This window comes from Quercus robur, chromosome 11, assembly GCF_932294415.1.
Source record: "Quercus robur chromosome 11, dhQueRobu3.1, whole genome shotgun sequence".
Classification (NCBI taxonomy): domain Eukaryota; kingdom Viridiplantae; phylum Streptophyta; class Magnoliopsida; order Fagales; family Fagaceae; genus Quercus; species Quercus robur.
In genome coordinates this window covers 52705005-52720918 of record NC_065544.1, presented here as the reverse complement: position 1 = coordinate 52720918, position 15914 = coordinate 52705005, and the positions used below count along the sequence as shown (strand labels likewise).

The 15914-nt window shown below is 36.5% G+C and overlaps 1 protein-coding gene across 1 annotated transcript; it reads right to left on the bottom strand.

Moving 5' to 3' along the window:
- Nucleotides 1–637: 637 nt before the first annotated feature.
- Nucleotides 638–15542, bottom strand: LOC126707499 (cullin-4). The gene is made up of 17 exons (XM_050407183.1): nt 15026–15542; nt 10954–11069; nt 10496–10842; nt 7641–7821; nt 7278–7400; nt 6874–7161; nt 4190–4315; nt 3958–4059; nt 3816–3869; nt 2599–2705; nt 2439–2499; nt 2211–2342; nt 1949–2086; nt 1747–1827; nt 1464–1544; nt 1264–1344; nt 638–964 (listed from the first exon to the last, which is right to left on the bottom strand). Exons 1-17 carry the CDS (start codon nt 15408–15410, stop codon nt 851–853), a joined length of 2517 nt encoding a protein of 838 aa, XP_050263140.1. The 5' UTR covers nt 15411–15542; the 3' UTR covers nt 638–850.
- Between the last annotated feature and the right edge of the window lie 372 nt (nt 15543–15914).

The window sequence follows — 15914 nt, the reverse complement described above, 5'->3', positions numbered from 1 at the left end:
GCCTAGGAAAGTAGAACTGAAAAAAAAAATTGGTTAAAAAGAAATAATAAAAAAAGATTAAAGAATAATATTTTAATAAGAATAGAGTTTTAGGATGTGGGAGGTATTGTAAAATGGGATGGTATAAGTAATAAAGTGGCTTTTTGGGATGGTATAATAGTATAGCATAGCATTTTTCAATGCTAGTTTGGCACCAACAGTGAAGCAAAGAAGAGAGAGAGAGAGAGCGAGAGAGATGAACTAATGAGAAAAAAATTAAAAATTAATAAAATATTCAAATACAATGTTATAGTAATCGTGTACATTTATGTTTAAAAAACGTAGGCATACAGTATTATAAATAAACTGAATGGGTAGTTTTTGAGTAAATATATATTATTATAGTGGGCGTATACAGCATTATATGTGGGTACTTTTTGAGTAAATATACATTATTATAGTGGGCGTACAGTATTATATGCCCACTTTATGTGAGTACTCTAAAGTGAGGGCGTGGACATTCAGCGAAAAAAAGTGTGAGGGTGTGGACGCCAGTGCTGTTCCAAATGAAAAAGACTGATTCAGGGATATGAAGAAAATAATATTGTGATAGGAAAATGATATTGACCACAATCGGATTCATTCCAGTAAAACCCTATTGCCAAAAAGTGCCGATTATTATCAAGAATACCAAGTCCTCCGACGGAAGAGAATTTCAAAACAGCAACTAAATATGCTTTACAATTATAGTGTTAAACACAACAAAAATGAAAGCTACAAACTACTGTACAGATAGACAAAGGGGCAGTCTTCCTTCTTGTTGAAGGCTGAAGCCGCACTTGTCATTTACAAATAGATTAAAAAAGATTGATTATGCCAAGTAATTGTATATCTGCGGGTTGTTCTTGTCACGCTCTAGATACTCCCTGTCGATAAGGCTTTCAATCCGTTTCTTCAAATCAGCTGGCTTTATTGGAAATTTGAGCTGTTCACAGAAGAAAGGGGGAAAAAAATCCCCACATCAATAGTACAATCCAATTCATCTTAAATTTTAAAAAGTTGGGCCGTCAATTTTATGCCTCTCGGGTCATCAATCACATTGTGTTTAATCCGAGTACAGAAGGGGGTTCCATAAATTCAATGATTCCGTAAAATTAACCATTTTCTCTTCGTACATGGAAGCCAATAGCACATGCCTGCCATGATATTTGATTTTGCCTGGGCCCTACTTTGTAGAGACCTCAATATTAAAAGAAAAGGATAAATAAAGCAGAAAACATTTACCTGTTGGAAGAGTTCGGTTATCAGAAGTGTGTGACTGAGCACTTTTCTAGTCTTCATTATTCGTACAATAGCAGCATCAACCTATGGTTTATCAAGAAAACAAATTATATTAGAAAAGTTCAGTTTCAATTGGGAATCTAGAATAATATTTAGTATGTGCATATATCTATATAGAATAGTCACACAAACATAGGTTTGACCTGATATTGACGGTCCTGAAAAACTCGTTCAGTGGTGCTTGTATTCTCCTCTACTGTTTCCTTCATCTGTATTGCATTTACCTGCTCCCATCAATGCAATGTTAGCTTCATGTTCCATCATATGAGTGGAAACCAAAACTCAAAAGTCCATCAGTTCTTTCACCCAAAGTCAAAATTGAAAGTCTTTGATTTCACATATTAACTTTTGACACTTGTCAGACTTATGCAAGTTCAGGATCATCTAATCAACACTGTTGTTACTTTAACATACAAGCAGATTTACCTTTATACGGTAAAGAGGAGCAGTAAATACATCGTTGAACACAAATGAATCATCATCCTCTACGTCCCTACCCTTGGGCATCTGTGGCACATATATTTATGGAAAGCAGAAATAGTTAACCAATAAATAAATAAATAATCCAAGACTTCAATTTTACAAGTACGTTTCTTAAATACGCATCCTGCAATGCTTGACTACCAACCTTTTGTAGGACTCGAACTTTTCCACATGCAAGGGACTGCAAAGTCCTCCTTAGTTCCTTATCTTCAATTCCAGTGGAGTCCTTAATATCTTGAAAGCTTAGCCTCTCAGCATCATTAAAGAGCATCAAAACAACAGTCTGTAGCACAAAACATACAATATAACCAGAACACTAAGTTGTCCACTTGGGTAGGCAAAATCTACAATAATAATAAAGAGTACTGAAAAGCAAAACAAAGCATAATGGCCTAAAAGAGACCAACCTGAAACAGAGAAACTGCCAGCTCCTTTTTACCTTTAGGAAATTCAGCTTTTAACACACAATGACCTAGCGAATTTTGCCACATTAAGCGCCTCCCACTGTACTTGCTCAAGTAGAACTCCTTGAAAATGTCCTATTGCACCAAGCAAAAGAAAAGATTGAGACAGGTGCTCAGAAGCACAATGAAACAACCTACAGTTGAAAGAGCTATATGGTGGTTTCCCCCAACCTGGTAGACATTCAATTCATGAGGAAGTCTAACATCCATGGGCGGATATGTTGGCCAGTACCTGCAGTTAGTCACCCAAAACCAATGAAGCTACTTGGGAATATTAAGTGAATGAAAAATCCGATTGAGTTTTGAAGATAATGAACAAAGTAAGACCTACCCTGTTGTTAAAACATGTACACTCAACTCAATCCCAGATGGGAGTTTTGTCCTGGCCTGGGATGATTGTTTGAAGGATTCATTTATTTCTTTTGATAATTCAATGTCCTGAAAATTTTTCACAAAAAAAAACACAGAAACTATCATTAAATAACCCATAAAAACTCATTATAAAAGCTCATATGGTGAGTGTTTCTTAACAGGGAATAGAAAATCATTTACCAAGCTTTTTTAAAGATAAAAGCTCAAAATGCGTACTGCAAAATCATGATAATGAAGTGATACGGATAATATAGAGGCTAACAAATTGACTACAGAAGCTCATATGATGAACTTCTTACTGTAGAAAGTCAACCCAACACTTCATCTCCCTCTTGCTGAACTACACTAATACAAATTCCACAATACTTTTTTTTTTATAAGTACAAATTATACACGACACAGTTGACAATAATTTGTCAGCACAGTGCTGCATTGATCTTCATATTATTGTCAATTTAAAGTCTCGATTCCTGGAGAATCATAAAAAGTTGATCCAGCACTCAGGATGCAAGCACTTGGTCACATGAGAATCTTAAATGTGGATTAATGGTGAAAACATGAATTTTGTATGTCTAAATGATTCTTACATTGCTCAAGAGAATTGCAAGCTAACACATGCCCCCATAATAAATCCACCAAAAGTTAGGCCTAGACCAAGGTGCTAATCCGTAATTTAATATGTAGATTGAATAGCTTAAACCTGGAATGAACAGGGTTCTTCCATCAAACCAGGTAAGGCCCTAGTGTAAACTTCAGATTTGGAAAATCTTCCATCAAACCAGGTAAGACCCTAGTGTAAACTTCCAGATTTGGAAAATCAGACAAAAGCTGCCATCCCATTCATGACATCAACACATCATTGAGGCCGCATCATCTAGATGATATTAAATGTTGGGATAAGATCCCCTCCCATTCAAATCCTCCAATTCCCTTCAATTTTTAGCCAGATGTGAGAAATGTTGTATTTATTTGATTTTGTATGATTTACATGTGTTTTTTTAGGACCATTGGATTTCCTAAATGTGTCTTACATCTGGATTAAAATTGAAGGATTTGAATTGGAAGGGAGCCTTTCCCATAAAGGTTGCCCCACATTTTGAAATCATCTTTAATAGCAATATTGATAATTGACAATTTTCAAACCCGAAATTTATACAGATTAACAAATGTGCGTACTTTGAACATTCCTTCAAGTTTGTTTGTAAATTGGCTGCCACACTCTGTCTTTAGCTGCACTAGCAACAAAAACTTTTTAGCATAATGAACAGATGAAAAACATGCAGCAAATACATTTAAGTCCCAAAAATCAATCCTTAACCTTAGAGATCATCGATTTCTCTGCATCAATGGAAGCGCTCTTTCCCAAAAGCAGCCTTTTTGCAAGATCCTTCTTATAAAATGCTTCAAACACATCCTTGCCCTTCATTAATAAGCAAGAATACGACATGTTTCTCAGTGTCATTTTGATGAAAAACACGAGACATAAATAATTTTAAAAACAACCATTACCAGACAATAGAACTGTTAGTTAATCCAATAGTCAAACTAACCTGAATAAACCTGAATAAAACCAAAACTTTATCAAGAGTACCCTCCAATTCTTCCTCGGAAGTACCCTTATTCCCAGCACGAAGCTTTTCATCCAGAAATTTTGCAATCAGCTCAGCAGGTCGGTTCTATGAAAAGAAGCACAAATATATCAGAAATAATGACTTGATAGATAAAAAAGAAAAACAAAACAAACATAAGATTGATGCAGATTTTAACAAGTAAAGGATTTCCTGAATCATTAATCTTTCCAAGAACAACTCCCACCATGAAAGAGAGAAACTTCCATGGGATTTCAAGAACTCTTAGTTTTGTTTTAGGATACTCAAATATTTTGACAACTAAAGCAGCATGATTGATGTGGGTTGGGCAGAATGCTATACAACTATGAAAAAGCAAATAATGCCGGTCACTGCACCAGTAGGGTGGGCTTATTACTGGAGTCAGATTAGGTATCTTTCCTGGCAAGTAGTGACTGAATTAATTGGTCTGACAGTTTGCATGCAGGATGCACGTCAAAATCTTGTTAATAACAATTTCTAATATTTTTGATAGGTATTAACAATTTCTAATATAAAAATTATGAATTCTTGTAGGACAGATTTGTATTGTTAGTGAAATGTGAGTGTGAGTGGATAGATAGATAGTGAAATGTACATATAAAATTGGTATGGATAGACACTGATCACAAATAGTTGTCCTTAATCCAGAAAAGACTTGAACTTAGCTAATCCGGAATTGCTAGTCTCCCACACTTTGGCTATTCTGGTTCCTATGTTTATAAATCCCGTATAAATGCATCATTTTTTATAAGTAATAAGATTTATTGATATCAAAAAGGGACACCCTAATACATAGGAAGTGTACAGGGGCCAAACAAATCAAGTACAAAAATTACATAAATCAAGAACTTCAAGAAAAGAAGAGAAATATTGGTTTCGTAAAGCAGACAACCAATCCATAAAGGTTCTAAAGAAAAATAACTTGAGGTCTGATATGGATCTCTCATTATCTTCAAATGACCAAACCAACCTTGCCAACAAGCTAGGAGCCCCATAACTGACTTCGGCATAACCCAACTTACTCAAAATAAACTCAAAACCATAGACCACAAATCCATAGCAACTAGACAATGAAGGAAAATATGGTCAACCAATTCACCATATAAATGCATCATCTAATTAACATTCTTTTTTTTAGGTGCTTCAACTTCAAATCTTGCTTAATGACAATGATGTCCCTTGCTAAATGAGGATCTTGCTTAATGAGCATGATGATTATGTAGATTAAGATTGCATTGCATATTTGCATTGATTTTGTTAGGCAAAGATAACATTACTTAACATTCTAGTACTTTTTAGCCTTTGCCTTTTTGGTTCTATACTTCTATTTTGATTCAACCATGTTTTTTAATCATGGCCATCAAATATCATGATTGCATATATTTTGTAAAGCACAAGAGAATTATAAAAATGCTATATAAATTATATAAAATGTTTTAATGTAATTTATATGATTAATTGATCACTTAATTGTTGTAGTATTGACCATTAATATTTTTTATTTTTAAATGTTTGCTTCACATCGATCAAGCACGCACTTGCACTTTGCACCTAGGCTCCAAGAGGCCTTTGCGCTTAAGTGCGCTCAACGCTTTTAACAACACTGCTATATATATAATTATCCTATAAAGGGTTTTTTTTTTTTTTTTTTTTTCCTTAATAGGGGTGTCCAAAACTCTTCAAGCATCTAACTATTTCCCCAAGTATGTATAATCCCCCATCTAACACACACCAGATAATTACAAAGAATCCCTTGGGCGTGGCCCCAAGATGATGGCTAGGAGTTTTGAACCCAAGAACTCATAGATCTCATAAGGCCTTGGGAATCACTAGACCAACCCCTTGGGTTTCTAATTCTCAAGTGAAGTTGAGAGAAGGGGAAGAGTTAACAGCACATAAATAGCACTTTATCAATTTAAATCTCATCCCAAGGTTGGTAATAAAGAATAATGATAATAGTGTTATTAACTAAGAAGCATTGACAGTTATGGGTACAACACGGCGACACAACAATTTTTGAGAAAATGGGACAAAAGTATGGCAGGACATGTCTATTAAATAATTATTAAATATTTTTATTTATATTTTCTATATAGTATTAAGCATTTATTTTTCATATAATGTTAAATATATATCAATCTAAGAATAATAATGAATAATAAAGCAAGTCCATGACTATTAAAGGATGTTTAGAAATTAGAATACAAACCAAGAATAAAGATATTTGTTAATTTTCAAATGAAATATTACTTTCAGAGCATGAATACTATCTTTGATTTGAGAAAGGGTATTCGATTCCTCTTGTTCTTGTGTCCCGGCCATGTCCTGCATAGGACATGGCTAGAACACACATGCAAAAGTGTCCCAAGAGTATCAAGTATCCAACACAAGTATGACACAGGTATGGCACCCAAAATGAAGTTATGTGCTTTCTAGTAACTCTAAATTTAACTAGAACTTAATACTCACTAATTAAAAAAATTCATACTTTCACCTCTATAGTTTTTTATTCCTTTGATTTTACTTCTCTATCCACAACTATGCAATAGATAATCCATTTTGTTCAATTTATCACTAACATAGCCAACAAGAGAAACATGAAAGACTGATGGGAAACTTATTACCTGACGAAGATTGATGAGATGCTCAAATGCATCCTTAATGGTGTTGCAAAATGCATCATTCTTGGAATAGCTTTCTTCCCATATTGTATCAAGCGAAGCCTTAAATTCTAAAAGGGATGAAACCATATCTTTGTCTTTCTCTTCATCCATGACAATGCCCTGCCCAGTTCTGCGGATGTATGAGCTAAGCGCTTGCCTTAGTGATTCAAGCGCATTGACCCTTGAAAACAGTGAATACATCCTCTGAAGGTCCTCAATACGGTGCCCATCCATTAGCATCATGAAACCCTGGAAAGAGCATAAAAAGCCTAGTGGTTTAGAAAGGATGAAAAACTTGGCCAATTATATAGAGAAGGCAAGAATTAACAGCGCATAGAATGAGAGAGTCATGTCCTTGTTCACACCTTATCAAGAATGGCAGATATGTGGCGTTCAAGGAGTTGCTTTTCTGCAGTTGCTATTAGTGGTTTTCTTGTACAAGCATCCAGGTAGAGTACACATCTTTCATGTTCCTCATGCAACCTTGTCTGCAGCAATTTAATAATTACATATCTTCAAAAGTTAACAGAAATCATGTAATGTAGAATCAGATGGCAAACTAGATCAAAATTGTCATTCAGTAAACCATTTTCAAGTGACTTACACATATAGTCAACTAACAATACAATACAGCAAAAAGGATTATACAGAAGAGAGAATTACTTATAGTTGGAAGATAGATAAGGAAAACTGGGAGAGGGGGGGTGGGGGATGGGGGGAATATGCACCTCTACATGCTTCAGATAATCTGGAACATCTGATTGCTGCATGAATTTCATGCCTTCAGCAGCATAAAACTCAGACGTGCACTCAAGAAATGGCTTTTCAAAGCTTTCTGCGTAAATTCCTAATGCAGTAAACATCTTCAAGAGATGGTTAAGGAGAGTCCTATCCACTGCTTCACCTAATCTGAAATACCAAACAGAACAGCAAATCACAAGTTGAAATGTCAAGCTTCTTCATACGGTAATGAATCCAACCATCAATAAAATAAACAGGAAAAATAGAAAGTCATTGACCATAAAGATGACTATTACAAGCATAAGGGGAAAAGAACATGCTAGAAAATTGCCAGCATAAAAACATTACCTTGTCATGGAATTTTTCAATCAGACTTCTAAGGGGTCGACTTCTTCTAAGATGATTAAACAATCAAATGATGCCATAGAGAAATTTGAAGTGCCAGGCCTTCAACAAGAAGAATTCCATGACAACTAGGAGTTGGCTCTATACAAATCAAACATAAGTTCTTGACGCTAAAAGAATCTTTTTTATCTTGGACTGATATTATGCAGACATTACACTCCTAGCACCAAAATCAGGAATTCACCAAGTAGGGAATTCCAAAAATCAGATGATAAGGGGGTGTTGGGTTCCCTCAAAACTCATATCTCATAACTCATAACCCACAATTCATAACTCACATCTTATAACTCATAACTCATATTTATTTCCCTATTTCCTCATAACTCATTCTCACCAAGTTTGGCATCCCAAATCCAGTTGGCTTTCTCTCTTAAAAAAGCTAAGTTAACTTGCTGTCCTCTACTGTTTAGTCAGAACGGTAATGTTGTCCTCTACTTTAACTCACCCGTGTGACTGGTCCTATACTCCATTACATCTCAGAAACCAACGAAGAGTAACAAAAGGGAAGAAGTGAAAGACACAGCCATCCATCAGGCATGGGATTTTAGAAGCAAATCATATTGTCAATTTGATTTTTCCGCCAAGTTTCAATACTTGCTGCAAGTTTTTTTTATTTGTATTTTTTTCAATTTGATTTTCTTACCAAGCTCATATATAGACTTGGCATTCTCCACATTCCCTACCTGTACATAACCTGCCAAAAATCAAATTCCACGAAACCAATTCCAAAAGAGGACTTTCATCAAAAAACTTACGTGCATTACTCATATTCCCACATGGTTGTTCATCTAAATCAAACCCCAATTTCTGAACATAAACATCTGAATCAAAACCCAGTTTCTACACATGGTTGTGCAGCTGTTACCCCAGAAAAATACCTTAAGAACCCATAAAATCCCACAAAAACTTTAACCATAAAACCCAAAGAACACAACATCAAGAACCCACCAAGGTCCGAAACAAAGAAGATTCACCTGAGCTGAGTTGGAGAGGTTTGTTGGATTGAGAGAGATGAGAGAACAAGAGAGAGAAAGTGAAATTAGAGAGAGAGAGAGAGATTCATGTTCACCTGAGCTGAGATCAACAAAACAACTGTTGGACTGAGATCAGAAGAGATCATAGATGAGATGAGCAGAAAAATTGTGTGAGGTGAATAGTGTGTTTGTTTTCCTCTACTGATAGAGATGAAATGAGTTTAGTGCTGTGTCTGACTTGATAGTGACCGGTCAGTTGTGTGGATCCCACTGACTTGAAATTTTTTACAGGTTTGTCACTTAACTCATTTCTTATAACTTGAAAACTAACAAAACTTGTTTTCAATTTCCATCACTATAACTCAATTTTTTGAGTAATGAGATATGAGAATTGAAAAGAAAAAAGAGACCAAACAAGAGAACCTGAGGTGGGGCCCACGAAATTTGAGAATTGAGTGGTGAAAATTGAGAATTGAGTGATGAAAATGGCTAAACCAAACACCCCCTAAGTTTCAACTTTGTATTTTTAATTTAGGGAATTAACTTCTTTGGCTAGATGCTTATAACATTTGATGTTTATAAATGTGGCTTATATTTACAAAGAAAATCCTATTTTTCTTGACAACACATCCCTACATGCATCAAGCTGGATACAGGAAATCATTTCATTTTGCGATTCATATACCATCAACAAATCACAAGAGATACATAAGCAAAAAGATAGCTGAAATTATATTCATAAATACACCCACAAAATTGTTTCCTATTTATTTTGAGGACGGAAATAGAAAAATATATACTACATGCATTGACAGAGTAAATTCAATAGCAACTAATCTTCTTATGACCCATTCCATAACTGTGTAATCGCCTTTGGAGGACCTTTTTCTTTTTTGGCATCTTCCTTGAGGTTTACAAGCTTCTAAACCATTGCCAACAAGAATTTATATCCACCTTTCAGTGAAGACAATTTTAAGAACATCCTTCCCATAACTAGTGTCAGGGGCCTGTGTGAATTTCTGTCAAATCCCCAAGATGGTAGGAGAAATGTCATTTTTGCCACTTCCTAAAAATGAATATAAGTAGTTCATATAACCAAACCTCATCTCACAGCCCTGCTGTAATTTAAAATTTAGGCACTTCTAAATAGAAAAAATCAATTTTAAGTTACAATAACTGATTGCTAACACACAAGCACTACATTAAGATTAATAAAATATATGAGATGCAAAAAATAAGCATCATTAATAACTGGAGGAAAGTAAAGGACCATAAAGGCTCAAATGAGAATGCTAGCACCTATGAAACCAAATGTGTAACTTCTGTAGAACCTCCATGTAAACACCTAAAACACTTATTAATGCAACTACAAACAGCATCAAGAACCAAGGAAAAAGAATATCAAAAACCTTTTGGAGGAGATGTATGATGGCTTGCATATCTTCAGAAGAATAAATATTTACCTTTCGCTCTGAATCATTCTTAAAAGGCCTGTGACAGTTTTGTGCTCAACTTCTGGAGATAATGAAAGATGTTTGCGGAAAAGCTGCAATCCCATGTCCCACAATGATCGCACATTAGGTGTTTGCTTTACATATGTTCTATCTAGATACAAGGCTATACCACGAATCAACAACATTTGGTCACAAAGATCCTGCCAGCATCTCTCAACAAGTGACAGAAAAACCACCAAATCTGGGCTTTGGCCAAACAAGGATTGCAATGCTTCAGAGATGTGCGCTTCACACTCCTTCTCAATCCGTTGATAAAGATTTCCCCCCAATTTGTGTAGACAAAGGTCATTAACAGCCTAAACACAACATAATGCGTTAGCTAAGCAATCAGAATGCATGAGAAATTTTACATTGGAAAAGGTATCTGAATCCCAAACAAAGAGCGAGAAAGATTTAGCAGACTCCACCTGATAAAGTATCTCTGAGTCAATAGGATCGGGTTGCTTTAAAAATATAGCAGATATAGCAGATTTCAGCTTTGCCCACGTATCCTCTTCAAAATTTGCAGGCAGTGTTGGTTTCGCTTCAGAGAAACAAAAGGGGAAATGAAGAAGGAAATACATCAGTCCCTCTTCTTCCATATAATAGTGAAAGTAAAGAACATTTTTGGATTCCAAGCTCCACGGCTACTAGTTTTTTTCTACTTCAACATGACTTTTGTTGGTCTCTCACAATTTTATTAGCAAGTGAAACATATATGTGCTTGTTCGCCATAGCTTTTTTCCTTCTTATTTAGCTTACATACAACTTTTTAAAGCTTTACTTTTTCTAGGTATAACATGACATGGAAAGCACACAACAAAAGAACCATTAAAACAACACCAATTAACTTGCCATGGCCAAAACAAATTAAAACTTATCAAAATAGTTCCATCACAAACCATGGAAACCAATGTCAAATTAAAGCTAGGTTAAAAAAGACAAATGAAAAAGAAGAGGTTGCACATTTCTCGACTAATCACAAACAATACTTGATTAAAAAACCAATGACAATAATAACAATACCTAATAAGAATATCTTACATATATATTAAACCCAGCAAAATCAAGCTTATCAAACACAGAGTAATTTATGTGTAGATAACACAAGTATTGTCCAAAAACAGCATATGTTAGAAGCTTACAAGTCATTTCACTCTATTGGTATACTTTTTAGAACACTTGAGATAAATTTAGAATTTCAACCTCAAATTTTATGGATTTTAAATAACACCTTCAAGCTGTTATTTCAAATCCTCAAAATTAGCTGTTTGAATTTGCCAACAGAGCAGAATGAGAACCCTCTCTGCGTTATAGGTAAGTCTTTCCAAACAATAGCTTTAAATTTGGGGCCACAATATTAAACCCACTACTTCAATACAGATAAATTTAACTGTATCCTGACATTATCCTCATAAGAAACTTATTGCTTAAGTCAGATCATGTCAAACATCATGCATCTAAATGCTGCGCTTCCCATTAACAAGATCCAAGTTTTAAGACAATTTTTTTTTTTTGATAGGTGAAAATTTTTTTGGACAATATAATATATATTGAATTAGGAGAATTACAACCAGTGGTACCTCCACTTGGGGTTAAAGAGAATTACATAGTTCCATCCACTAAGTTTGAAAAAAAAAAAAAAAACAACAACAAGAAGAAGAAGGACAAGTTACACGCCAATACACAAAATTGCAGAACAGGGACAAAAATGAATATGCCAAGACCAGATCTAACTTGGAAAAATCACATCATCGTGACATTGACGATGCTTTGTAACATTCTGTAGCACATCTGGATAGTGTCTTAGCTCCACCTGAAAGTTAAAGCAGAAGCTAATCTCGAGAAGCATGGTCCAACGCTTGCAGCAGTCCCATTGTACCTCTATGCACCACTGGTGTAGTCTAAATCCTGTTTGCGATTTAATGGCTTTTATGATCTCACTGCAACAATATTGTTTAATTTGTAGTGAGCTTAGTATTTATGCGGTCAACTCCATTTCCTTGACCTCTGGTGGTGTGAGGACAAAGATCCTGTGTATTTATTAGCAATGGCCACATTCCCATTCCCATTCCCATGAGGACAAATCGTCTATCTACAAGCAATGGCAAAATTTCCCATTCCCATGAGGACAAATCGTCTATCTACAAGCAATGGCAAAATTTCCCAAAGTTGGAGATTGCCTACCAGACCCACTCTTCCCGCAACCCGATTTTGGAAATATCCATTGCCTAACAGACCCAATCTTCCCCCCAAATAATTTTGGAAAATGTCAGCAATGAACAAACCCACATTTTCCCCCCAACTTTGGAACTCGGCATCCAGTTCTCTCTTCAGTGCCAACGTAGTGTTGAAATATGTGGAGACGTTGGAATAAGTACACCAGCCGTGTTTGTTCCATTGATATTTCCAAAAGCTGTCAGGTGACTCCAAATCTTTCAAATCAGGCCATTCCTTAAGCAACATCGGGAGCAGTTGGTTCATTCCTGGTTGATCACCAATCAGGGAGTTGAGGAAGGGCACAGTGCAGTTTGGTTTTCAATTAGTATTTGTGTCACTAGGCCAACTTCCATGTATAGTGAACTTATGTGGTGAACTACAAGAGGAACAGTAGTTGACGGTAACACAATAGGTTGGCGGCCACTGAAGTACTAGCTGATAATAACTGTCGGCAACCAGAGTTGAGATGACCAAGAAGCATACTATTACCATGAGTAGTTATTCATGTTTCAACTTTCAACTATTCAGGAAATAGAGAGCCAAAAACCCTAAATTCAGCTAATAAGTTCCACAATTGAAAGCACCAATGTTAACCAAATTGCATTAGAAATAAGGTTGTTGAATCAGCATCCAGACCCAACAAATTCCATCCAGTAACTAAATTGCATAAAAATCCGAAGCAAAATCAAAGAATCGAAGCTGAACTAAACCTATAACCAAGAGTTTCTTTCAGCCAAAAATGAAAAATCAGAAACCCTAAAAATTGATGGAATAGATAGAAACCTCTAACGAGCTTCTTGGCCGGCTGAGGCAGCAAGGCTTTCTTTCTAGACAAATTGGCAGCAACAGAGCAAGGCGGAGCTGGAGAAGGGGAAGGGGCAGAGGAGTCGTGGGGTTTGAAATCATCGTCGACGGACATGGAAGAGGGGTTGAAAACGTCGACAAGTTACACACCACTACACAAAATTGCAGAATAGGGACAAAAATGAATATGCCAAGACCAGATCTAACTTGGAAAAATCACAGAATTGTAACATTGACGATTCTTTGTAACATTCTGTGGCACATTTGGACAGTGTCTGAGCTGCTCCTGAAAGTCAAAGCAGAAGCTAATCTCCAAAAGCATGGTCCAAGTCAAAAAGTGCTGGAGCCTTGGGGCTTCACGCTTTGAGCTTAAGAGCGCTTAATATATATATTCAATTAGGAGAATTACACTCAGCAGTACCTCCACTTGGAGTTTAAAAAACCTGAGGGTTCAAGAGAATTAAATAGTTCCTTCCACTAAGTTAAAAATAATAATAATATGCCAAGACCAGATCTAACTTGGAAAAATCACATCATCGTGACATTGACGATGCTTTGTAACATTCTGTAGCACATCTGGATAGTGTCTTAGCTCCACCTGAAAGTTAAAGCAGAAGCTAATCTCGAGAAGCATGGTCCAACGCTTGCAGCACTCCAACTGTACCTTTATGCACCACAAGTGTGGTCTAAATCCAGTTTGTGGTTCAATGGCTTTACGATCTCACTGCAACGATATTGTTTAATTTGTAGCGATAGCTTAGAGCCTTAGTATTTATGAGGTAAATTCCATTTCCTTGATGTCTAGTGTGAGGGCAAAGATCCTGTGCATTTATTAGCAATGGCCACATTCCCACTCCTATGAGGACGAATCGTCTATCTACAACCCAATTTAGGAAATATCCACTGCCTAAGAAACCCAATCTTCCCCCCAGATAATTTTTCTAATGTCAGCAATGAACAGACCCACTCTCTTCAGTGCCAACGTAGTGTTCAAATACGTGGAGACATTGGAATAAGTACACCGGCGGTGTTTTTGTTCCATCGATGTTTCCAAAACCTGTCAGGCGCCAACTCCAAATCGGGCCAATCGTTGAGGTAGGGCTCAGTGCAGTTTGGTTTTTCCGATTATCATTATTTGTTTCACTAGGCCAAAGTCCATGTATAGTGAACTTATGTGGTGAACTACAAGAAGATTCAGTAAGACAATAGGCAACCACAGTTGAGATGACCGAGAAGCTAGTGATTTCATGTTTGAACTATTAAGAAAATAGAGTGCCCTAAATTCAGCTAAAATTGAATGCACCAATGTTAACCAAATTGCATTAGAAATAAGGTTGTTGAATCAGCATCCAGATCCAAAAAAGTAAGTAAAATTGCATAAAAATCCAAATCAAAATCAAAGAATTTTCAGCCAAAAAAAAAAAAATGAAAAACCTTGAAACCCTAAAAAAAAAAATTGATGGAATTGATAGAAACCTTTGAGGAGCTTGATGACAAGCTTCTTAGGGGGCTGAGGCGGCTGGGCTTTCTTTCTGGACAAATTGGCGGCGACGGCGCGAGGCGGAGCTGGCGAAGGGGAAGGGGCGGAGGAGTCGTGGGGCTTGAAATCGTCGTCGACGGACATGGAAGAGGGGTCGAAAACGACATCGCTGTTGTTGTTGTTGCTGTTGTTGAAGTCTTGGTGGTGGAGACCGTTTTTGGGGTCGAGAGCTGCGGCTTGGGATTTGGCCTTTTTCATGGCGGAGAAGGGAGGAGGAGATGTGGGGTTGGGGTTGGTATTGGAAGAAGAAGAAGAAGAAGAAGAAGAGTTGTTGTTGTTGGAGGTGGTGGATGTGGCTGAGCGTTTGGTGGGGAGAGACATGAAATAGAAGAAATAAAGGAGGTGTGATCAAGAAGAAGAGGAGGGCATTGTATGATATTTATTTACCTCTGTTTATTGCGCTCTCTATTCTCTTCTCTACAAGCGTAGTAGCATTGTCCGAGCCGAGAAACTACAGGATAGCGGATGCTATTCTGTTTGCGTGTGATATATTTAAGTGGAAATGTCGATTATGTCCCTATTATAAATAAATATATCAATAGACATTTTTTTGGATAAAATATCATTTTCATCTTTTTTTTTTTTTTTTTTTTTTTTTTTGGTTGCCTGCCACGGTATCCGGGGCTTCGCCCCGACTAATCCGTTGGTCGACCCGGGTCGCACACCTGGCTGTGGTGGGTGAGTCTCCCAACAGGGCATTCTGCATACACAAGGTCTCGAACCCGAGACTTTGCTTAAGCGACACAAGCTGCTTACCACTTGAGCCAACCCATGTTGGTATTTTCATCTTTAAACTATTACAAAAGTTTGTCTTCTTAATGTCGC